Consider the following 23994-nt stretch of genomic DNA (forward strand, 5'->3'; position numbering starts at 1 on the left):
TCTTATTTATTTACAGAAAACATCTCATTTTATTTCATCTTATCATTACAATTTTCTCAAATTTCTATATAAAATAAAATAAAAAATTCAACCTTTTTAAATTTTAAAATAAAAATAATAATTTTAAAATATATTTTAATAATATTTTATCCACCTTCTTAATTTTAAACTAAACTAAACGAGTAAAATTGAGAAAATTGATATAAGATGACTTTCTCGATCAAACCGACCTTACTTTTCCAGGCTTTCCCATTTGTTAGGGTTGCATGTCTCTCTCGTAGGGTTCCATTCCGACTTTCAATTTAGGGATCAGCTCTGTCTTTCGTCTATTTCTATTCGTAATCTGTTCAATATTTGGGTTTCCTTGAGTTCTCACCCAGCTCTATTAGGGTTTCAAAAGTATCATTTATATTCGTCTTAATTGTGAAACAATGCCTCCACGGGTGGCGAAGAGGGGCGCGGCATCGGCGGGGCAGAAGAGAACGCCGAAAGCTAGTAGAGGGACTTCGAAGGTCCAGACTCAGCTGCCGGAGGCCCCGGTAGAAGATCCAGTGAAGGTCGAGGATGTCTCGACTCCGGTCGTGGAGGAAGTCAAGATCGTGGAAAAGCCAGTCGTGCTGGATCTCGAACAGGAGGCGAAACCGGATGCGAACGGGTCGGGTCCCATTAAAAGTAAGTTTCTTTTGGGCCATCGAATTGGATATGGAAATTTGTATTACAATTATTATGCATTCCTTTCGTGTGTCCGGTGGACTTGCTGGACTTGTTCACAGATTTAGCGTTTCTCTATGGGGTTATAGAAAAAAAAAAATTGCTCCAGATTCAATACTCGTTTTCCCTGTTTGCGTATAGTTTTTTTATTTAAAAATTGTCTTGGTAAGAGAAATTTCTGTAACTTTTATGTCTGGATTTTACGTTTTTTTTTTTTTTTTTTTTGGACTCGATTTAGTTGTGATAGTATTTGTGAATAGATGAATTGAAGGGTGGGCAATTTGTTGCATCTCGTATTTATTTGGTGTAAATTTAACGTTTAAAATTTTTCGTTTGTCTAGCCCTTTTGAAGCTTTTAACAATAAGGTAAACCTTGGTTAATTTACGAAAGAGAGAATGATAGAGCAGAAAGGCTCTCAATGAGAATGGTTCAGTTGGAGCTTGTGGTTTTTTATCCGTTTTCATGGTTAAGGAGCTGATTTTTTTTTTTTTTTAATCCTGATTGTGCATTTACTCATGTAGCGTGTTTGATCAGCAATTAGTGACTATGAAGAGATCATGTGCTATTATTTTCCTTGTTCTTGAGATTCTTGTTCTTGTGGGGGCCTAGGTTAACAGTTTTTTTTTTGGATAAGTTGGGGCCTAGGATAACAGTTGGATGGCTATAATCGTATAAATACTATGTAGGATGAGCAATCTTTGTGGGTTATGTTATTTTTGCTTTATGCGTTTCCTTGCACTTATTTTTCTTGCCTATTTGACTGGGTTGGATACCCTTATTTCATGACAGTAGAAGAGGAGGTGAAGGAGTCTGTAGATGATTATGAGAAAGATGAAAGGTTGGAACTGGAGGATAATGACCCTGAATATGAACCCGAAGAATATGGTGGGGTTGATTATGATGAGAAGGGAATAGAACAAGAGGATGTTCAGGAGGTGGGAGATGACGGGGAAGAAGAACATGAGGAGGATGTTGGTGAAGAAGAAGAAGAAGGACAAGGACAAGGAGAGGGTGATATGGTTGAGGAGGAAGATGTTCATGAAGAACTTACAGGCGAAGAGGATGGTGAGCATGCTGGCGAGGAGCAAGAGCATGCTACACTGGTTGATGCAGACGAAGAGGAGCACCATGAAGTTGTGAAAGAGAGGCGCAAACGTAAAGAGTTTGAAGTGTTTGTTGGTGGCTTGGACAAGGATGCAACTGAGGAGGATCTTAGGAAAGTTTTTGGTGCAATTGGTGAGGTTACTGAAGTCAGGCTGATGATGAATCCTCAGACTAAGAAGAATAAGGGTTTTGCATTCTTGCGTTTTGCAACTGTGGAGCAAGCAAAACGAGCTGTTACTGAGCTCAAACACCCGATGGTAAATTTTTTTAATCTTCTTGTAGTTTGAAATAGGAACTTATGTCTTCTCCGTGTAAATTGTATTTATGTTAATGATTGCAATTCCAGATTAATGGGAAACAGTGTGGTGTTAGTCCAAGTCAAGACAGTGACACCCTTTTCGTGGGTAACATATGCAAGACATGGACAAAAGAAGCCGTAAGTATATTCTTTAGCAGGAGTTGCTAAACGCTTTCTTATGAAAAAAAAAAGAAGAGTTGCTACATGCCTGACTGTTTGGTTATAAATTTTGGTTACAGTTGAAGGAGAAGTTGAAACATTATGGGGTCGAGAATGTTGAGGATTTGACATTGGTTGAAGATAGTAACAATGAGGGAATGAATCGGGGGTTTGCTTTTTTGGAATTTTCATCTCATTCAGATGCAATGGACGCCTTTAAGCATCTTCAGAAGAGAGATGTGGTGTTTGGAGTTGATAGGCCTGCAAAGGTTTCTTTTGCAGATTCCTTCATTGACCCTGGTGATGAAATTATGGCACAGGTAATCATTTGGGTCCAACTTTCTGCATTCTGTTAGGGTGATTGCAGCTCCTGCAGATTGGCTGTATTTAAGATTTTGTTGTTTATCATGGATGTACCGTGTTAAGCTTTTAGGGATGCTAGTAACATTGTGGCTTGGGTAATTGGAACTTATAATTGTCTCTTGGAATGGATTTTGGATATTGGCATTAATCTATTCTATCGTCACAGAATCTATTTTTTAGTAAGTACATTATCTTTTGGACAAAGTTGTGTGAAGTTCTCTAAACTTGCATTTTGAGGACCTTTTCTGGGTTTTCTAGTATTTGTTAAATCTAGCCTTGGTATGTGTACTTTGGCAATGCCTTTTTGAGTTTTTTAATAAAATCTTTGATTACCTGTCAAAAAAGATTATAGCCTTTGGTATTCTGCTTTTTTTTTTTTTTTTGGGTAGAAATTCATTTAGAGTTCAAAACAGTTTAATAGGTATAGGAATCGCATGGTGTTGTTATACCCTTTAATTGAATGTGCTTAGCAAATATATTTGGAACTTTTGATAACCTAATTTAAGATACAGGTTAAAACTGTATTTGTGGATGGTCTGCCTGCTTCATGGGATGAAGAACGTGTTCGAGAGGTTCTTAGGAAACACGGAGAGATCGAAAAGATTGAGCTCGCCAGGAATATGCCATCTGCCAAGCGAAGGGACTTTGGTTTTGTCACATTTACCACTCATGATGCTGCAGTGACGTGTGCTAAAAGCATTAACAATCAGGAGTTGGGTGAAGGAGACGGCAAGGTTAGTATTAGTTCTTAAGAGCTTTGGATATTTTCAGTATTTCTCAATAATATACCTGCTGGCATCAGTTGTGCATGGCTTGTATGATAGTTATGATCACATTTCAGGCTAAAGTTAGGGCCAGATTGTCAAGACCACTTCAGAGAGGCAGAGGAAAGCATGTTGGTCGTGGAGATTTCCGATCTAGTCGTGGGGTTGGACGAGTTGCAAGGAGTTCATGGATTCGTCCATCTCTGCATACTCTGCCTGTACATGGAGTGAGAAGATTTGGAAGTCGTGTCCCACCAGCCAGCATGAAAAGACCTGGTGGTTTGAGAGATAGACGCCATGTTCTGTCCATGCCAACAAGAGGCAGGCCCTTGGCTCCTTCAGTTAGGCCCTATGACAGGAGAGCACCTGGTATGGTTAATTTCTTGAATCTCAGGGCTGCAGGCCCCCACTTTTGCATGTATGAATAAATATATTGATTTGCGCTTTCTGGACAGTTCCTTCATACCCGAAAAGTAGCTTGAGGAGGGAATATAGTCGGCGTGATGAGCTTCCTCCTCCAAGGAGCAGAGCTGCTGCATATTATGGTCCTAGGGCCATCCCAGAGAGACAGCAATCATATAGAGATGACTACACTCTGCGTGGTCCTGGTTACTCTGATCTTCCTAGAACTACATCACGCCCAGCAGCAAGGAGAGCTTACGTGGATGATGGCTATGGCCAAAGGTTTGAAAGAGCTGCTCCTCCTCCAAGTTACCACGAGGGACGTGCCCGTGATTATGACTCCATTTCTGGGTCAAAGCGTCCATATGCTGCACTGGTTAGTATTTTTGATTATATAGTCTTGTTACAACGCTAAATTTTAAGATCATATTAATTTTTACCACTTCTTTCATATTTGAGCAATTTTTTACTTGTATTTGATACATGAATTTAAAATTCTAGGACGATGTGCCCCCACGTTATGCTGATTCGGGAGTCCGCCAATCTAGGGCTCGCTTAGACTATGAATATGGGGCCAGTGCTTCTCAATATGGAGATGCTTATGGTGATAGGTATGCTGCTGTTCTTTGAATTGAAAATGATTCTTACTTCTTGTCCCCTTTTTCTGACTGATATGTTGTCGTGTTAACCCACTTTACTGTGTTACGTTTGTAGGCTTGGAAGATCTAATCTAGGATACGGTAGTGGCAGAACTTCTGCTTCTAGTCAGGATTCACATGGGCTTTATAGCAATCGTCAAGGCTCGAGTTATGGAGGAGGTGTGTTAAGTTGGTAGTAACCTGATTTAGCATTCACTTTTGTAATTGTTGTGCATTCGTCGTAATGATCCTATTCTCCAATTTTGTATGTTTTGGCAGGCTCTTTCAGTGGTAGTGACGTTGGTGGAGCTTACTCATCGAGTTATGGTGGTGATTATGTGTCCCGTGGAAGTGATGTATGCTTCTAACCTTCTCCAACTGAATGGCAGTGTTGACTATTAAATCTTTTTCCATTCTGTGTATTTATGATATTTCTGGTCCGTATCATAGGTTGGTGGTAGCTCTTACTCATCAGTGTACTCTGGTCGTGGTGTGGGTGGCAGCAGCAGTTACATGGGGGGAACTGGTGGTTCTGGCTCATATTATTGAGGTAAGTTTTTATACTGTTGTTATTGCCTTTGGAAAAGCACATGAGGAATTAGATAGTTTATGTGCCCAAGTACTGTTTTATTGGAAACCGACTTTTTCCCGGAAGCATGGCATCTTTTTGATATTCCAAGAGGTGAGCTGGTAAAACTTCGAGCAGTGTGGTCACTAGTGAATTTGTCTATGGAACAGATCTGTCATGAAAAAGATGCTGCTCTAGGATGTGAACTAAATGAAGCTTATGCATTGTGATGCTTACAGTGGAGTGATTGTTGACAAGCCTAAGAGCCCTCATGTTGTGACAATCTTTCACAGAACAAAGACACTCTGTTGGTTCAAGCCATCTTAGAAATCTCTACTGGCGTGCTAGTTTCTAAGTTGGAATGTTATGCTGTAAGGAAACCTTAAATTATTCAGAATGGAATACATACAAGAAGTGCTTAGCTGCTATATGTATGAATCACATTTTATTTTCTGTGTAGACCGCATTTGATGGACAAATGTGGAGATATGCTGCATCATCTGTTCTTCTGGACAGAAATATGATGAGATTGAGATTTCTGTAATTGGTTAAGGAATTTTTGGAAATCATCGTGCTTGAATTCGTTGGAGAAGTTTTGGCTCCTACTAGACATTTTGGTTATTTTGGATCACTTGCTCTTTTCAATCGATACAAACTTAATTGAATATGAAAGTGAGTTAACCAGCTACTTCTTCAAGGTAGTATAATTATTGAGCTTGTTTGGAATAGCCATGAAGTATGGGAATGAGGTCATAGAATTGTTGGCCTTGATTTTCTATGGTTGGCTTATAAGCTTTGGTGCTATGTCAAAATTTGACATGATTGCTACATACTTATGGGTCAGTTTGTTTTGGCCGGTTTTTGTGGACCGGGAACTGTATGGACTGGGAATGATATGGACTGGGAGTGCTACTTCCCGACTGATTGAGTAGACTATAACCAATGAAATGTAGAAGACAAGCTAAATGGATGCTAATTAATGGAGTGTATATATCTTTGTTTCAGAAATATCAACTGACCTGCTCTTGTTAATGGACTTGTCTTTTTTCCTGATTGGTATGTCTTAATGATAATCCTTAGCTGAGTGAGGGATTCATTGGAAACTTGAATTTTTTGAGTTTATAATTAATGGAGAAGTTAAGGATGGAGAACTTGATTTATTGTGATTCCCATCATTCCAGAATTTTAACAATCCCCAATTGGCAGTATGATATCTGGATCATAATAGACCAGTAATGCTACACTGATGGAGAAAACTTGGGGATTTGATTACTACGCACTTTGATGAGGATTGTCCGATCAAGGGTTAAATTCTTTTAATAATTTTCCTTTATGTTTCACCTTTTCTATGGGTAGGGTAAGTGTCTTCTTGATCACTGTCTGCAGTAATTGAGTCTCAAGTTTTGGTGTGATTGTTCGTTTAGGAGTTATCTTCATTAGCTATTCCTCCTCGATTGGAAGGCTGTTGTTTACTTGGTGAGACTTTGGACAAAGCGAGTATTCTCTTGCTGTTTATCACTCTTTGGGTTATATACCCATTTTATTATTATCATTCTTAATTACTAAAGGCGCAGAGGGGTGTGACGCAAGGGACTTGTACAAATGGATACACCCACAGACCACCTAGGAAGAAGAAAGAAGAAGAAATAGAGCAAGGTTTTGGGTTTTGTGCCTGTTTTTAGAAAAATCCAGATGGGTTCTCTGGGTCACTCGAACTTGGTAATAAATGTCAGTTTTTGAATAGGAATTCTAATAATTCATATTATTTTGACAGAACTGATATATATCTATCTATCTCGTTTACAGTTTTGCTCTGCTCACTGGTTTTTGTTTGGCAGCAAAAGACTTTTTAGCTTAGGAACTCTTTTAACCTCTTAGGTCCTAGTCTTTGTTCCCAATTTGGCTATGTATTTTCTTCTCTCTCTCTCTCTCTCTCTCTCTCTCTCTTCTTTTTTATTTTATTTTTTATGAACACTGTAAAATGAAGTGATATTTTGATTGCTTGAAAATGTTTTCCTCTCTCTCTCTCTCTCTCTCTCTCTCTCTCTCAATATTTATTTATTGCTAACTATGCTATAGGAGATGCTCCGAGATATATTGCCTATGGAAATTTGCAGGTCTTTTTTTGCACTGTAAAAATCAGGTATGGAGAAATAAAAAAAAAACTTCATTTTTGGTAGCTTTTGCAGAACAGATAAAGCTGGTTTGTGTCCTTGGATGTGATTTCCTCCATTTTTTAAAGTCGTCGAGCCTCTTTCTTAATGAACTGATCCAAAATGTGGCCTTTGATCGTTTAATTTATTTAGGGTGTGTTTATTTGGTGGAATAGAATAGCAGCAGCAGCTTAAGAGAAAGTAATAGTCATTCTTCAACATGAAAGAATAGCCATTCCTCTCTCCCAAATATGAGAGAAAATACAATGGCTTATTTCATGACCATTGATGTAAAATACTTAAAAATTACATTTTAACTTTATTTTTCAAAACTTCTATTTGTGGCCACAAGATGGGTGCTTGAGCCCCACCCCACGAGCCATGGCTGGTCTGAGCTGGTCACCATTTCTCTTTTTCAAAACCCCTTTCTCTCTCTCTCTCTCTCTCTCAATTTTAAATTTAAAAATAAAAGAATGAAAATTATTGTTACCCTAATAAATATTATGGGCAGCAATAAATAATGTAGGAATTTACCTTAGATCTTTTAAGTTTGTATCCGAACTTGAGAGGATATTAATCATTAAATTTATCATTTTCTTTTTGTATTCTAACAAAACGGATGAGTTATTTCATTCAAACCAATTTTACAGCGATGATATAATCCAACCAAATGAACATTATAGTCATGTTAGTCAAGGATCAAGGTCTGTTTATTAGGATCTTAGACTTGAGGGAGAGAGATATACATATGTATTGAGTTTTATAGTATTTATTATTATTTAAAAAACTCAAATAAACAGTAATAAATGTATGCTTCTATCTTTTTCACTTTAAAGGTCTTCAACTTGAATTTGATGTGATCTTTTTCCATTTGCGGTGATGCTTATTTTTGCACTTGCTGATTTATTACAAATTATCTTAATTAAAGAACAATTCTGCTATATACAGACGATTTGGCGCACGAATTTGTGCACCCCAACTGATTAGGCTCATTGTTTTATTAAAAAAACACAAAAAGAAAGAAAGACGAAAGCCATCTGCTCTCTTGTTCCTCCCCCAAGCATTCAACTACTCTCTTTCCACTAGCACAGTAGCAGCAACCTCACTTCTATGAGGAATAATTCCAGAAAGTCATCCAAAAAATAAAACTAAAGAATCAAAAAATAATTTCAGAAAGTCATCGCTCCCTCTATCACCCAAGGAACTTTTGTTGTGTTTGCCACCATAGCTGAAGAAACAATGCCCTCTAAATTGACTCTCTGGCCCAATGCTCCTTTCCAATATGCTGACCACATGTTCGTGGAAAAATTCCTAACCTTCTCATATTTGCTATCTTATTTTCACTCTTCTTGTTTGTGGTTTTTGATTACGGGCTGTAATAATCTAGTCAACAATGTCACTCTCGTTTCTGAAATCCCATCAACACCAAACCCCACCGTTCCTCCTCTGCTCACGTCCTTTCTTCTTCTTGTATAAGTAAAGTATACCCAAGTCATACAACAAGAAACCAATATTTATTCCAAAAAGGGAAAAAAATCATAATAATAATAAAAATGTGAAAGTCAAATACAAAATAGATATTTTCCAGTTTATGAGTTTCAGATCATGCTTTCCGTTTTTTGGGTCTGTAAATTTCCAGGTTTTAATCCAAAGACAACTAGGGTTTAGGTGGCAATGTATGTAGGAGTTTGCAAGAAGCGTGTTGGAATGGGAGAGAAGAGAAATGGATGCTACAGGACGTGTTTCAGTCAATTGGAGAAGAAGAGAATGGAAGGTTCGGCTATCGGGGAAGGGGAGAGAAGGTGAGATTAGTCCCACACCAAAACGCAAAATGTAACGTTTTTGTTTTGTTAAGTCATATTTCGTGCACAAGGGTGGCCAAAATGCTTGCATTTAGACTTTTCCATTAAAGAAAGGAGAATACTAGATTATCCTAATGAGAACACGAACACAAATTTCATACTATGAAATATCCCCGTAACTCTTCGGCCTAGGAAATGAATTATTGGGGGATCTGATCTGGTTTAGATGACAACCAATATATAGGCAAAGTTGTTTATTTATTGAGAAATGATATTTGTAATATTAGAATGCGCAAGCGCTGTACAGTCTTTTTGAATAAAATGAGTAAATATAGAATTTACTTGAAAAAAAAAAACTAAATTTTTAATAGTATGTACTTAACTCTTTTTTAAAATGATTGTGTAGTTTTTGCATATTCTACTATTGTATCGAGCATTACTACTATTTATTTATATATTTATTTAACGAGAGGATATTAAAGAGTTAGAAGATTGGATCAATAAATAATGTCATTTATGAATTTTTTGTATATATTTCCCTTCTATATATACTTTTAAATAAACAATTAAATAATAAAATAAAATAGAACATAAAAGTTACGGACAGCTTAGAGGGAGGGGGTTATGGACAGACAATCAATAACATCGAAAACGAAGCAAAGCCTAGAAAAATAAAAAGCAAAATGCACGACCAAAACAAAAAACCAAAAATTCAAAGCATTTAATTAAGAACCTGCTAATTGGGACTATTAAGTGGAATGGAAGGAATAATATATATGAGTTGGACGTATCTTCTCATTGCGTCATTATGACAGCTCCGCACAGTATCTGACGAAGTTCTTTATTCCATCTTACCAAAATCTCAGAATCCACAATCGAGAGAGAAGGAATTATAAGGGAAACCATTTCTGGGTTTGACATCTACGTCCACAAACTCCAATGGGTCGCAGACAAACTGATTCAGAACTCGGCCGTTGTGCACTTCTGCTTCTTTTCTTGATGGGGACAATCTCCTGTTGCATGGTCTATGTTTGTCTGTCCCTGGTCTTTAACAAGCCCAATACCGTTTCCACAATTTCTTCTTCTTCTTCAGAGGTGTTTGAAAACGAAGGTCAAGAGGGAGGAGAGGCAGAGTGTTGCAGAGGCATCGAGCATTTGGAACTTTGGGGTGACGCTGTCAAATGGGGCTCCGAGTTCAAGTTCAATTCTTCGGAGGAGTGTTGCATGGCCTGTAAAAGTATGTGTAGGGGTGAGGATGGGCCTTGTTTGTGCGATTCCTGGGTGTTTTGTGGGAATAAGGAGGCTTGTGGTCCTAGATTTGGTGAGGTATTGTTTCTCTTTGACGTTCAATTTTATATTCGGTTTGATGAAATCTGATACTTGATTTGGGTTGGTTCATGTTGCATTGGCAATCTTCATGTGATGTTGCACAATATCTTGATAAATTGTTATATATGAATTATTTATAAGAAGAGGCAACGTCCTGAATACTGGGAAATCTTTTCAGATGATCGGTTGTTTCGTGATTGACCTACATGCAATACCATAATGTGAGCCCAGTTTGTCACCATATTTTCTTCCTAGTGGATGTTTAAACCAAGGCAATGAAAAAGTAAATTTAGAGTGTCAGGAAATCTATTCCTAATGGCACTACCACATTTCCAAATACATATAGTTTTCGCTCTACTTATTCTTAACTCTGCCCGACAAGACATCTGATTTCTGTAAAACATCTCATACCACTCCCATTTTAGTGTTGATACCCAGGCAGAATCTGATTGCCAACATGCAATGTGCCTGGCTGTTGTCAATGTCTTGAAAATTTGTTTTCAGCTTCTACTTCCTGAACTCAGTATACTCACAGAGAGGATTTTTGAAAATGGACCTTGTTAATGCCAAAAATCACACAACAGGCCGGAACGGGAAAATAGTCATCCCCGGCTCACGATGATGATTCGTGGAGCCCAGCATTGATATTCAAGACAGTTGCAAGTTCTAGAAATTGGATGGAAAAAACATACGTAGAAACTAGATAAAAGAATTTTAGTCCTGTAATTGATCAGTTGGCTTGAAGTCTGAACGACCTGACCTTTTGCATTGGTAACATGCATGAGAGGGGCATAGTTTTGTGCTGGACTTTGAGGCGTTGTAATGAATAAAGTTAGAAATGATAATTATAGCTCTTATGAATATAATAGACATATCTGCTTATATACATGCATCAAGAGACTTCAACAAGCCGGATTCTCAGATCTTTGTCTTCATGTTCTTGCTCTTAGTGCTGGTTGAAGAAACAGAAAGATACAATGGATCCAAATCGGCGAGACTCAGGGGATCAAGTCATGTGGACTTCTGGGCTTATCTTTGGAAAAGGAAATGTACGTTATTTTGTGAACATCATTTAAATTGTTATTACGGTGTCTGAGATTTTACATTATTGCAGATCAACATAACTTGATACATATAGTCCCCGCAGATTACCTTTGATGACATGGATCTGGGCTCATTTCATGTACAGTTACTGGTTGATGAACATATATTTTTAAAAACAATTGATTGATTACTTATCAGGGAAAGGAAAAAAAATGGTAATTCAGCATTTAGAGGTTATCAGAAAGAAATGAAAGGAAAAAAAAAATTAGTTACTAGATTCTTCAGGAGTAATAGAGCAGGTATTGACTTTCACTTTTTTTTTTTTTTTTTGAGATTATATTTTTTGGCTCCATCAAACAGGCAGAAACATCCCCGATTTCAACATGATGATGATTGTTTCAAACATAATTTTTGTTTATAAAGCTTTTTATCAAAGCCATCCTTGGTTTCTGATATCAAAACAAGATGCTCAGTTTTGTTTATTTTGAAATTCTGGCCTTATATTGAGCCACAGTTTGTAGCTGAGAACCCATCATTAACTACTTAAGAAAACTTAGACGACTGATTATTGACCATATCGAGGAGCTCTTCATCTCTGACTATGAATTCAAGAAATCTAGGAATTATCTTATTTTTTCATAATTTTAGCAAGAGGATTAATAGTTGTTGCACACGCACTTCTCTATTTTCATATCATCAATTAGTTATCCTTTTACATGACTTGACAAGCAATGCCATTATTTCACCTGTAAAAAGATTAGATTGCTCTATCCACAACTAATTCTTCAATTTTATGGTGTTTGAACAAGTCTGTAACTTTTTTTACCGATAAAAAAAAGGTCTTTAACTTTTTATTAATGTTCATATTAGTCGGTGTAGTGAACCTTCAATCATTTTTCTTTCCTCATATATAATTTCTCTTTCATTTTTCCTTGTAGGGTATTGTTGGCTTGAAAACTGGATATGGGACTATTCACATAAAAGTAAGTGCTATCTATTCTAGTTAAGGTTCCTGGGTATTTTTGTATGGTCCTCCACCTGGGTAGTGTTACTATATAGCCAATGTTAATTATACATGCAAGTTTATTGAATGAGTTTCTGTTTCTTAATTGTACTCTATTGCTTCAACACAATGTGCCTCTTAATTTTTAATGTCGAATCATGGTGAGCAACGCTGCGTAGTATGGTTTTAATATTATTTTAAACTTCATATTATATGAGATGATATTTTTTGTTTGGGTCAACATTGATCTGATCACAACAATTTTAAGCAGATTTTGTTATCATTGTTAATGCTACCAGATAATGTCCACAATAGCGTATTTTTTCCCTCCTCCTTGCTATGTTTCTTTACTGTGCTCTTTTATTGCGGGCAGCTGCTCTGAAGACTTCAATATTTATATTACTTGAGCACCCTCTATTTGCCTAATAGACTGGGAAAATAAAGAGGGTGCAACCTTTTAAATGTTTGGCTCCAAATTTCTGTGCAATCTAGAGTTTTTTTTCCTTTATGTTGCCACCTTGATGACAAACAGGAGCTTTAAACTTTCTGTGTTGGAAGTACTTTGATCTGTTTCTTCAATGTTAAACAAATACTACTTCCTCCAGCTTTTCAAGTTTATCTTGATCTTGATTTCTGCAGCTATTCCCTGATTGTGCCCCACATTCTGTTTCCTATATACTTGAGCTGTTAGCACTGCACCATTGTGTGGGTTGCCAATTTTATCGTGCGGAAAGCCGAGGAAGATCTTGGGATTCACAAGGAAATCACATAGAAAATGTAAGATTTTACATTTGATATGCCAATCATCACAGGCTGCTTTATGGTGCTTGCCAACTGATAATAGTTCAACATCTGTTTTCCCACTTCCAATTTTATCTTAAATATGAAATAATTTTGAATGAGATTATGTTAGCACAGACTAAGAAATTTTGACGGAGAGAACTATAACAGATATTTTGTCTATTTCGCTCCTCTCTCTCACCCACCCACACAGTTGCACGCAAGGGGTTGTGCGAGCCCAGATCTAATGTACTTGCATGACTGTTGATTGCCCTGGAACTGACAGTCATCATGAGAGAAATTGGGACCGCCTTTCGTCAAAGTGAAGGTTTTAATGAAACTAAAACCCCTTCATCTTAAGTATGGTTCATATATAAAGGGGCAGTACTGTAGTAGATGCATCAAACGTACCTATCATAAAATCTATTTTCTTATTCGAATTTAAAGTAGTAATTGAGTTAAAAGCTAGTTGTTCTTCATAAAGTAACTAAAAAATCCACCGTTCTCTTTCTATGTTCATTTATTTCAGTGCTATCTAATGGCTTTAAACTTTTGAACCTCCTAGATGTGTGGGCAGTTGTTGCACTATCGCACCTGAATTTTCTCACACAAACCCAGCTTTGTTATTCTGGGAATTGTTAAGCCTGAATTTTATTGTATGAAATGAGTAATAATCTAGCCTTTACAAATATAATTCCTTTATGGAATATATGTTTGAGGTTACAAACCTTTAACCGCAATGGATTATTGTGTGAACTAGCTTGTTCTTTGTAGAATGATTGTGAAAGATAATTGCTTTAAAAAGAGCACTAATTTCAGCAGATTTATCATTTCTATTAAAATTGTATTTTCTTCTAGTATGTTTCATTTTCATACTAAAAGAGCTTCTTATGTGAGCTATCTAGGCTCCTTTTGGCCCTCCCTTTGCTGTAGTTCAAGGTACACTTGAAGCCTATGGGACCATATTTGAGGATATTCCAAGGGAAGCATGCCCCTCCATAAGAAGAGGATCAGTTGCATGGGTTGGTTCTGGCCCAGAATTTTTTATCAGCCTAGCCAACCACAATGAGTGGAGAAAAGCATATACTGTGTTCGGTTCTGTTCTTCCCGAAGATATGGAAATTGTGGAGAAAATTGTACGTCTTCCTACCAAACCTGAGGTTTGGAGTAACATTAATGTCTGTGTCTTGGAGAAACCTGTTGCCTTTCGTTTTCAAAGAATCCAGACAAGTCTTGAAACTCAAATTTGATGCAGACATGGATGGAGATTCAAGTGGGTCATAGACATTTGTTCACTATGGTTGGGAAGAATCAAGTCAAGTTGTGGACACTGAAATTCCCAGATTTCAAGACTGTGATTAAAGGGAAACTTCTCTGTAGTTCTACAGTAGATTTGTAACTATTATTAGCCATTAAATTTTTACATAGAAATAAAAAGGAGTCATTTTGGACCCTAATGGAGCTTGTGATCTGTAACCGTGTTATGAACCTTACGGAAATGTTTGGCAAACAGGACCAAAACTTCATCAATTTAACAATTAGGGATCCGGTTTGGTCCTGTTTTTCGATTTTTAATACATATTAAATCTCTATTCTCTTATACTTATATATATATATATATATATATATATATTAGTAATACACTAATACTATTAGTATATAGTAATACTACTGGTATAGTACTATTGCTATATGTTAGTGATAATATAGTAATTAATATACTAATGTATATTAGTATTACTAATATAGTTATCGAAAGGAATATGTTTAGAATTTATTAAGCCATAAAATGTAATTAATATATATTTTATATTTAAAACATATGATCAAATAAATATTCATGTTTAAGATTAAAATTTTATATTATAAATTATAATATAACATTATTTCATATATAATCATAATTTATAAAAATTATATATAATATAAAAGATATTATATATAATATTAAAAATTAATTAAAAATATATAAATATGCTAACATGTCTGGTCCTAGAAAATACAAAATCGAGACCGGACCGATTAAAATGAAAGAACCGATCCCAGACCCAACCAGCCGGTTTTCTGATTCTCCGATTTACTTTTACAGCCTAAAACATCAAATAATAAGCAACTATAATAACTTACACAATGAAGAATAATTGAACCCGAAACCTATTTATAACTTCTGAAGTTCGTAGCATCGGCAGACAATTGTCATGTCATATTGACAATAATCTCAATGGAATATAAAATTTATTTACGCATTACAAATAATAATCAGGAATATTTTCCTGGATGACTCCCACGAACACAAATCGAGTAATTCTGAAGGTTAGGGCCTCTGTATACTAGCAGATTAAATACACATAGTTAAATAAAATCTAAAGCACTTAGAATTTTCAAAGGATCCGTGGCGCAATGGTAGCGCGTCTGACTCCAGATCAGAAGGTTGCGTGTTCGATTCACGTCGGGTTCAATTCCCCTTGGATCTTATTATTTTTCCTCAAACCCACTTTTTCAATAAATATATAAAACATCTCGCATTCGAATGGTAATTGGAACCTCAGTTATATCTCACGGAATCACGCACTTTCCTTCGTTTCTAAATTACTTTTTTTTTTTTTTGGCTTACCCATAAAGGATTTGAGTAACATCACTAAAGAACAAGATGCTGAACATTTGTGGGATCACACTTTTCCTTTTCTACAGACATCACGCAGCAAAAATATAAAGATTGAGATGTTTGATCGCCAAAGCAGAGTGTGCCCAACTTTTGACAGACATTACCAAACGCCATGATGCCAATCAAGCTACCGGTTCGGTTGTGACAACTGAGCCACCACAACACTATAGATTCACTTCCCTTACTGTGAATAGGACCGTATGATTTCTGGCAATGATATGTAAGATCTCTGAGGTCCAACAAGATGTACAACACAAACATTCAGGCCCATTTGGATACAAAGATGAAAATGCCCATTTAGATGCAGAGGTGAGATTTTCATTACATCTCATCTCATCTATTTTCAATAAATAATCTCACTACTATTCACAAATCATCTCAACTCATCTTATTGACCAAATGAGCCCTCAATGTTCAAATTCAGGTCCTGGTGTCTGTAGAAAACAACTGCAGAGTCACGTGGCTGGAATTGAAACTAGTCAAGGAGACATTTGGTGGGAAACATGGTATTTACAATCGAAAAAATCAACACAAGGTTAGAAACTATCTGGCCTCCATCGCCCAAGAGAACCCTTTTTTTTCAGGGGGCAAAAACCATTTCTGAAAGCAAAAAGAACTTGATTATGTCCAGCTGTATTAAGATAAGCAAGAACTTAATTACATTCCTTACACATTCAGACATGGAATCCTTACAACAGCAACTGAAATCCCAGAAAACTACTCTCAAAATGTTCTGGAATCACATAAATGTGTGTGTCAGCGCGAGTTGGGATAATCTCTTCACATTCTTTCTTCTTCAAGCAGAGCACTTAGTCAGATGACATTCGGCATTTATACTTTATGAATTGCTATCTGATCTCCTACGTGTGATCAACTGAAACAAAACATACTGATACTACCACCGACATAACCAAATACCCCAGAGAAGAAAAGCACATTGGTAGTGAAGTAAGATATGCAGATGACAATGGAAAAGATACAATAATCATCAGAAAAAACTGTTGTCACTTAGCTTTGAATCAAAACTCAAGAGTCGTCAAGTGCAATGCAATTACAGAATTAAAGCTACTTTTTTCCAGTGAAAATGAAGCTACAACTAGTTAAATCCCACGTCGTTCTACTCTCTCTTAGAAAAGCGGCAAAAACCAGATTAGACAGAGACAACTAAACTAGCAAACTCACATAAGCTCAGTCATTTGGCCTCTAGAGCAAGCTCCATCAATGTCAATGTCCAACCCGCTCACCAAATCTCAGTTGCACAAAAAGTTCACGAGCAAACACCCTTCTTTTTGTTGTTTTGTTGGGAGGAGTGTGAATAGCAAGGCCAAGAAACCCACAAATTCCAATTACCAGAGTCACTCTAAGACTCTGGAGAGGGCATTCGCTTTGGCTTCTTCTTCTTCTCCGAGACGGCCTTCGCAAACGCCTCCACAATCCGCTGCTGCGACTCCAAGATCATCTCGGTCCGCTTCATCTCCATCTCCATCCTCATTGCCTCGATTTCCCTCGCCATCTCCATCTTCATCTGCTCCATCCTCACAAACCCATCCCCCAATACCTGTATCGCCGACACAATCTCTGTCAACGGGTCCCTCTCCCTCTTACCCGAGCCTGCCGACTTCGCCGAATTACATTCCCTCAAAACCCTAGCCCCGAAATTACCACCAGAATTTGAACTAGGGTTAGGGTACGGGGTCGAATTAGGGTTGGAGTTATACTTGTGCTCAGCCTTGCCGAAATATTTCGATCCGGGCTGCGCTATACTCACCCCGGTCGGGATTCTAATCCGGAACCCACTTCCTCCACTACCACCATCGCCGTTATCACCACCAGTCCCATTGTTCCTGTACAATTTACTCATGTGCCTCAGATTGGGACCTCCTCCATTCTTGAATTCTTCATACAAATCTTGATCTTCATCATCGTCGGCGTCTATGTCGTCGTTGTCGTTATCGCTATCGGACACGTTGGCGAGTTTCTTGTTGGAGGGGCCCTTCTCCATCGCATCCATACGCTTGAAATGGACCCAGGAGGAGGTGAAGCGAGAGACGGGCATGGAGCGGGCGCGCTGGAGCTCAGTGCGGTAGCGCTTGCGTAGCTTCTCCATCTTGTGGCGGCACTGGACTGCGGTCTTGGAAGGGGAGGCCGCTGGGCACCGTTGGGCCACGGCATCGGCGACCTCCTGCCAGTGGGTGGCCTTAAGGTTACCGCGGCGGAGCGAGTACCACTTGTCACGGTACGAGTCAATCAAAGCCATCGTCTCGTCATGAGACCAGCAGGGAGGAGGGAGGCGTCGGGAAGCGGTGGTGGTGGGGGGTTGGGAATCAAGTTGCGGATCGGGTGGAGCAGGTAGAGAGAGCGGGAGAGGCGCGGCGGTGGGTGGGCCCGGAGGAGTGGGGATGTCAGACGTGGGTGGTGGTGAGGATGAGGAAGCCATGGCGGAGGAAGAGGTAAAAAAAGGAGGCACTTTTCTCGATCTAACGGAGAAAGGGAAGCACCGGTTAAAAAGGGTAGAAAACAGCGGTGGTGGAGGAGGCAGAGATTGAGAAATCAGAGAGGGGTGAAGGATAAGGAGGGCGGCGCAGAAAAGCAAGAGGGAAAGGAAGAGAAGAGGGAGAAAAGGATGGGGTGGAGGAGGTGGAGTAAGGTGGAGTTTGGTGATACATGATTTGGTGTGCGGCTGATTTTGAGATGTATCTAAGATGTGAGGAGTGGAGGCCACCGCTTAGGTGGAGGGGGGTTGAAGGGGGGAGGGTGATAGGCTGCGCACCCGTTCCCAACAAGAAGTCATTTAGGTCCCCCCCCCCCACCTCCCACCCCCACCCCTCCCTCCATTCTCTCCTCTTGACTTGGGCCACTACGCACCCATCATCATCAATTCATCACGTTTCATCATCTCCTTCTCAACAGTGAAACATCTTACCCACCGCCTCTTCTGGATGTGGGTGTGGGCGGCTGTTACTTTTTTTTTTTTAGTGGTGATTGGGTTTCTATTTTTTTTTTATTTTTATTTTGTGGGCTTTGGGTGCTTGGATGTAGTGTTTTGTTTTTGGTTTTTTGGGTGTGGTTGCGTGTTGAGTTTGACTGAAAAGGGGGGGACAAGAGGTGGTGGGGGAATTGTATTTATTGGTGTGTTGAGAGAGAGAGAGAGAGAGAGGAGTAGGGGCAGGAATGGCGGGAGGACGTGAAAGCAACTTTTATTTATTGTGGTGGGGGTGGGTTTTGCGTTTGCGTATTCCAAGAGGCAATTTGAGTTTAAAGTCCATCAATTCACAGGGCTTGCTACAGTGAAAGTAAGGAAAGAAGTACCCAAAAGTGAAAGCCAGACTTCAATCTGATTTGCTTTGGAATTTGGTTACAGTTTTGTTAGTTTGAAGTTTACCAACTCTACTCTACTAGGGGCTGTTGTGGTTTGGCTCTCAACTTCGGGTGAGCTGTCTGCCAAGACAACTGAGAATCTTTAATTACGGTCTCTCCCTGCCATAGAAAGAAAGAAAAAAAATATATATATTATAAATTTATAAATTTACATGATTATCGTTTATTTTTATAGATAAAATAAATTAAATTTAAATTTAAATATTATTAAAATATATTTTTTAATATTATTTTTATTTTAAAATTTAAAAAATTAAATTTTTTATTTTATTTTATATGAGAATTTGAAAAAGTTATAATGATTTGAGCATTGACATTGGATTGGTCATCCCAATCTTCAAAGTTATTGTAATTATTTTTTTATTTTATTTTCATAATTTTCAATCATCTCCAACAATCATATTCATTTTCATTTTCACAATCCTTCAATTTATAATATAATAATATCAAAATATAACAAAATCACATATAAAAAAATCACATGATCACAAGCATATAACAAAATAATAACCTAATAACCCTACATGTGACAATAGTTCCTACTCAAATATAATAAAAAAATACATTTAAACTTGCTAAGTATATTTCATGTCTGAAAAGAATTATAGAATTACTCTAGCTCATATTTTAGATAAAATCAAATTGACTAATTCAATGTGAGCTAAATTGGATGAAATTAGTTAAATTCGAAGATAAAAATACATTTGATTAAGCCAATGTCAATGCTCTTAAATGAGATAATATGAGATGAATTATAAAAATAAACGAGATCATAATATATTTAATTGTAAATTTTTTTATTAAAAAATAAATCTAACAGATTTTATAAATGAACATCAATTTATAAATTTATTTTAATAAATTTTTGTATTTGTCGTATAAGAAATAAAATAGGATAAAGTTTTTTCAAAAGACCGAGCCCAATTAAGCATATACCATTCCAACATACGGGCCTGTTTCAGATTCCAATTTATGCCAAGCCCATCTAACGGAAATGCTTGTTTTTTCTTAACTTTTTAATCAAATTTTTTATTCTACAAACTTTTAATATTAATTAAATTGATCTATCTATCAAAAGTTCGTAAATAAACTGGTAATTAGTTAAAACAACTCAAGTATGTTTAATAACTTGAGAACTTATGTTATAAAATTAAGTTGATGTATAAAAGGTTTTATTTAATCTTATCTCATTATTACAATTTTTTTAAATTTTCATACAAAATATAATAAAAAAATTCAAAATTTGAAAATAATAATAATATTAAAAAATAATATTCTAATAATATTTTATTTAATATTTATCTAAAATCATATCATCTTGTATCACTATCCGAACGGGTTTTAAAATAAAATTAACTAATAAATAAATAAAAAAACTTCAGAAATCTAAAAACAAAAAGAAACATATACATTCTAAAATAAAGAAAAAAAATTGCAATGTGTAAAGTCGATTTCGTTACTGAGTAAATTCCTAAATGTTGGAATTGATTCATTAATCACACAGTGAATATGCTATATATACAAAGTGGCCTAGGTATATAAAAGAGAGGCCTCTCTCTCTCTCTCTCTCTCTCTGTATATATATATATATATAAAAGAGAGGCCAAAAGTTATACAAGAGAATAGACATTCTCAAGCAAAGTGAATTCCGAGTACATGACTTATAAACTATTATTAATTTCTAATCCCTATGAAACTTGAAATGCAGGTAATCCACCGGCTGTTAAACTATATAATATGTTTATAATTTCAGTACTAATGCAAGATCAGATCACCTCAATAAACAGATCATCAACACCAAAAGCTAGCTCTTATCGTAAAACGTCTCTGCATTTCCCACGTACGTACGAGCTAGCTAGCTAGCTAGGATGGATGCAAGATTGTTTCAGGTGGTTTTTCACGACGACGTTGCTGCATTTCACACACTACTAGCAGAAGATCCGCTTTTACTTCATCGTGTTGCCCTCAACTCGATCGATAACCCTCTACACATATCATCGTTGGCTGGAAATATAGCAATCACAAAAGATATTGTTCTGCGAAAGCCAGAGTTTGCTGGGGAGCTAAATCAACAAGGGTTTAGCCCCATGCACATCGCCTCCGCAAATGGGCATGTTGAGATAGTGAGAGAGCTTTTGAATAATGCTGGAGTTGATGTCTGTCTATTGAAGGGAAAAGATGGCAAGCTTCCACTTCATTGTGCGGTGATCAAAGGTAGAGTTGATGTTGTGAGGGTGCTGGTTTTCGCTTGTAAAGAGTCTTTAGCACAGGTGACGGTTCAAGGTGAAACGGCGCTTCATCTTGCAGTGAAGAATAACCAGTTGGAAGTTGTCAGGGTCTTGCTTGAAGAGATGAAGAGGCTGGACATGATGATGGAGGTCATTAACTGTACGGACAAGAAGGGGAACACAGTATTGCACTTGGCAACGTTGGGGAAACAACATGAGGTAAGTTTAGCAAGCCTTTGCGTACGAATGATCTACTAGTCTCTCAATGATCTACTCTTCCGTTGAAACAAATTAACAAATGAAAAAATGCTAGTTTGCCTTTTGAGTTTTACTGTTCATATATTTCAATTTTGTATTTTTTTTAATGGTTAAAGAAGTGACTATATATATATATTTTTTTTCAAATCTCAAATCACAAAATTATATTAAAAAATTATATTCTAACAATATTTTTAACTTTATAATATTTTTATTCAATTTTTTCTCTCTAATTTTTCAAGATCTCATAAAACATCTTAATATCTTAACTCAAGTCATTTTATTACTATTCATAAATTATTTTATTACTATTCACATATTTTTCGTCTCGTCTCATCTCGTATTATCACATATTTCTCATTCCGTCTCGTATTATCTGTGTAACCAAAGAGGCCTTAGACTAGTTCTAGCTGCTTCAAGGACTACCGCCAGACAGGTGTCAAAGAAAGTTTAACAACAACATTTTAAGAGATCAGATCGAAAGAGATACCATGTTTTTTTTTCGTATATCAATGCTTTTTTAAATCATCATATATATATATATATATATATATATATTAATACGCCTAATTACATTTTGAGGATTAGGGAGTACTCTCTCTTCCAATATTTTCAAATCTGGAACGCAATTAGATCATGGAAAACACTAGTTTCACAGAGGATTTCGGTTGTAAAGAAATAAATATTAATGCCCATTTTTTTTTAATTTTTTTAATTTAATGATTAAGTAAGTGTTTTTAAATGAATATGTGATTTTTTTTTTAAATATCGAAATAGTTTTAAAAAATGGTGAAAGTAAATATAAAAAAAAAAAAAAAAAGAAGAAAGATTTATGGGAAGTAGTAGATTGCTTGTAATAAAGAGTAATCCAATGCAATAAAGAGTTTTATGGGGAGTAGTAGATTGCTTGTAAAGAAAGGATAACCCAAGTGTTAATATATGTCTAAAGTTAACTTGGTACGTGGGTTTCATATGTAATTATATCTACTAGATCTCCAAATGATTCATTAGCGTATTATTTCACAATATGCATGCTTGCTTATCAAGGATTGGATTTGAACTAATTATATATAGTATTTGAAAGTCAATCTTTCAAAAAAATTGCTTCATGGCACAATCTACTAGGGTTTAATTTTATAAGCTAAAGATAAATAATATTTGCAGTTTTAGGATATATATATATATATATATATATGTAAGCTCACGTACTCCCTTTAAAAAAGTATATGAAAAAATTATTTTTTTAATATTGAACTCTTTTTTTTTTTTTTAAATGAGTGCGCGATACTTGCACACTCTAAAATTGTATCTAGTATTACTCTTAATGATCAAATGACATAATGCATATATATTATGGATAGACCATAGGGATGCTGATTGCAGAAGATGCCATTGCTACTGGGGTCGATGTAAATTCTGTGAACTCGAGTGGATTCACACCCAAAGATGTCCTAGAATTAATGCTTCAAAGTGGAGATGAGTCCTCTTTGTATGATCTGGTTGAAATGTTTCACCATGCTGGTGCGCTGAAATCTGGGGAAATGATCGCAACAAATCAAACCCTTACAGCTTGTCATCGAAATGATCAAGCAAAATATCAGCACCCTGATGCAAATCCACCATCAAGGACAATACCTTCTTCTTCTTCTCGTCTATCAAAAATCTGGAAGGAACTGACAAAAGAAATAGAAGAATCATCAATGGAAAGCCAAAATGCGCTGATGGTTGTGGCTGTACTCATAGCAACAATAACATACCAAGCAATGCTTAGCCCTCCGAGTGGTATTTTATCACCAGAGAAAAGGACTAAATTCGGTACTCATTTTACAAGGAGATATGTAGCGCCTGGAGAGGCTGCCATGGCTAATGATCCTGAAGTTTTTGCCTTGTTCACTGTTTTTAACGGCATAGGATTCATTGCATCTATTGGCATAATATCACTCCTCAGCAAAGGATTTCCTCTGAGGGCAGGCTTGCGGCTTGCTATGCTTTCAATGACTGCTACTTTTGTTATCGGAGTTTTCTACATTGCCCCTACGAATGATGGAACTGTGTATGTTGTGGCTGCGCTAATGGGAGTGGGTGTCTTTGTAGAGTTTGCTCTGTTCATGCTCTGGTTGCTGAGGAAATAGGCTGTTCTTCCTATCAAAAGATCAAGATCATGTTCCTGATCTACAAGTAATCGATTAGGGGTTTGATTGTAATATTGTCACTCTTCCTTCGTTTGTTTTGTGTTTAATGGTAACTATGCAAAAAGTGTGCTTTTAAGTGACATATATAAGACCTCATATCTTAGTATCTTACAAGAATGTTGATAACCTAAAGTTTCTTGGGAAGATGTTGAAT

The 23994-nt window shown here is 36.7% G+C and overlaps 4 protein-coding genes and 1 non-coding gene across 8 annotated transcripts; 4 read left to right on the plus strand and 1 right to left on the minus strand.

Moving 5' to 3' along the window:
- The first annotated feature begins 217 nt into the window (after positions 1-217).
- On the plus strand, positions 218-5600 carry LOC121241608 (heterogeneous nuclear ribonucleoprotein R). Of its 4 annotated transcripts, none has more exons than XM_041139444.1 (12): positions 218-672; positions 1502-2073; positions 2163-2252; positions 2354-2593; positions 3149-3370; positions 3478-3769; positions 3856-4178; positions 4304-4413; positions 4517-4620; positions 4720-4796; positions 4891-4990; positions 5179-5600. In XM_041139444.1, the coding sequence occupies exons 1-11, from the start codon at positions 432-434 to the stop codon at positions 4987-4989; spliced, it is 2370 nt and encodes a 789-aa protein (XP_040995378.1). In that variant the 5' UTR covers positions 218-431; the 3' UTR covers position 4990; positions 5179-5600. The 4 variants fall into 4 exon arrangements, with proteins under 4 accessions (XP_040995378.1, XP_040995379.1, XP_040995380.1 ...); XM_041139445.1 differs by having other exon boundaries at positions 5248-5600; XM_041139446.1 differs by having other exon boundaries at positions 1505-2073.
- A 4095-nt stretch (positions 5601-9695) lies between these two features.
- Positions 9696-14576, plus strand: LOC121241631. The gene is made up of 5 exons (XM_041139479.1): positions 9696-10289; positions 11243-11341; positions 12275-12319; positions 12979-13116; positions 14025-14576. The coding sequence occupies exons 1-5, from the start codon at positions 9903-9905 to the stop codon at positions 14367-14369; spliced, it is 1014 nt and encodes a 337-aa protein (XP_040995413.1). The 5' UTR covers positions 9696-9902; the 3' UTR covers positions 14370-14576.
- Positions 14577-15505: 929 nt separating this feature from the next.
- On the plus strand, positions 15506-15577 carry TRNAW-CCA. Its single transcript has one exon. It is a non-coding gene; the product is annotated as a tRNA-Trp (tRNA).
- Positions 15578-16769: 1192 nt separating this feature from the next.
- Positions 16770-18776, minus strand: LOC121241628 (trihelix transcription factor ASIL2). The gene has a single exon (XM_041139476.1). The coding sequence runs from the start codon at positions 18219-18221 to the stop codon at positions 17145-17147; it is 1077 nt and encodes a 358-aa protein (XP_040995410.1). The 5' UTR covers positions 18222-18776; the 3' UTR covers positions 16770-17144.
- Positions 18777-21030: 2254 nt separating this feature from the next.
- LOC121241433 (ankyrin repeat-containing protein BDA1-like) lies at positions 21031-23780 on the plus strand. Its single transcript, XM_041139186.1, has 2 exons — positions 21031-21609; positions 23010-23780. Exons 1-2 carry the CDS (start codon positions 21031-21033, stop codon positions 23778-23780), a joined length of 1350 nt encoding a protein of 449 aa, XP_040995120.1.
- The last annotated feature ends 214 nt before the right edge of the window (positions 23781-23994 follow it).

This window comes from Juglans microcarpa x Juglans regia, chromosome 7S (assembly GCF_004785595.1).
Source record: "Juglans microcarpa x Juglans regia isolate MS1-56 chromosome 7S, Jm3101_v1.0, whole genome shotgun sequence".
In the NCBI taxonomy this organism is placed as follows: domain Eukaryota; kingdom Viridiplantae; phylum Streptophyta; class Magnoliopsida; order Fagales; family Juglandaceae; genus Juglans; species Juglans microcarpa x Juglans regia.

Coding starts and splice junctions, on each gene's coding strand:
- LOC121241433 (XM_041139186.1), top strand. CDS start 21,031: ATGGATGCAAGATTGTTTCAGGTGGTTTTTCACGACGACGTTGCTGCA. Junction 21,610..23,009: donor CGTTGGGGAAACAACATGAG/GTAAGTTTAGCA, acceptor TATTATGGATAG/ACCATAGGGATGCTGATTGC.
- LOC121241631 (XM_041139479.1), top strand. CDS start 9,903: ATGGGTCGCAGACAAACTGATTCAGAACTCGGCCGTTGTGCACTTCTG. Junction 11,342..12,274: donor TTATCTTTGGAAAAGGAAAT/GTACGTTATTTT, acceptor TTTTCCTTGTAG/GGTATTGTTGGCTTGAAAAC. Junction 13,117..14,024: donor AAGGAAATCACATAGAAAAT/GTAAGATTTTAC, acceptor TGAGCTATCTAG/GCTCCTTTTGGCCCTCCCTT.
- LOC121241628 (XM_041139476.1), bottom strand. CDS start 18,221: ATGGCTTCCTCATCCTCACCACCACCCACGTCTGACATCCCCACTCCT.
- LOC121241608 (XM_041139444.1), top strand. CDS start 432: ATGCCTCCACGGGTGGCGAAGAGGGGCGCGGCATCGGCGGGGCAGAAG. Junction 2,253..2,353: donor AGACATGGACAAAAGAAGCC/GTAAGTATATTC, acceptor TTTTGGTTACAG/TTGAAGGAGAAGTTGAAACA. Junction 4,414..4,516: donor GGAGATGCTTATGGTGATAG/GTATGCTGCTGT, acceptor TTACGTTTGTAG/GCTTGGAAGATCTAATCTAG.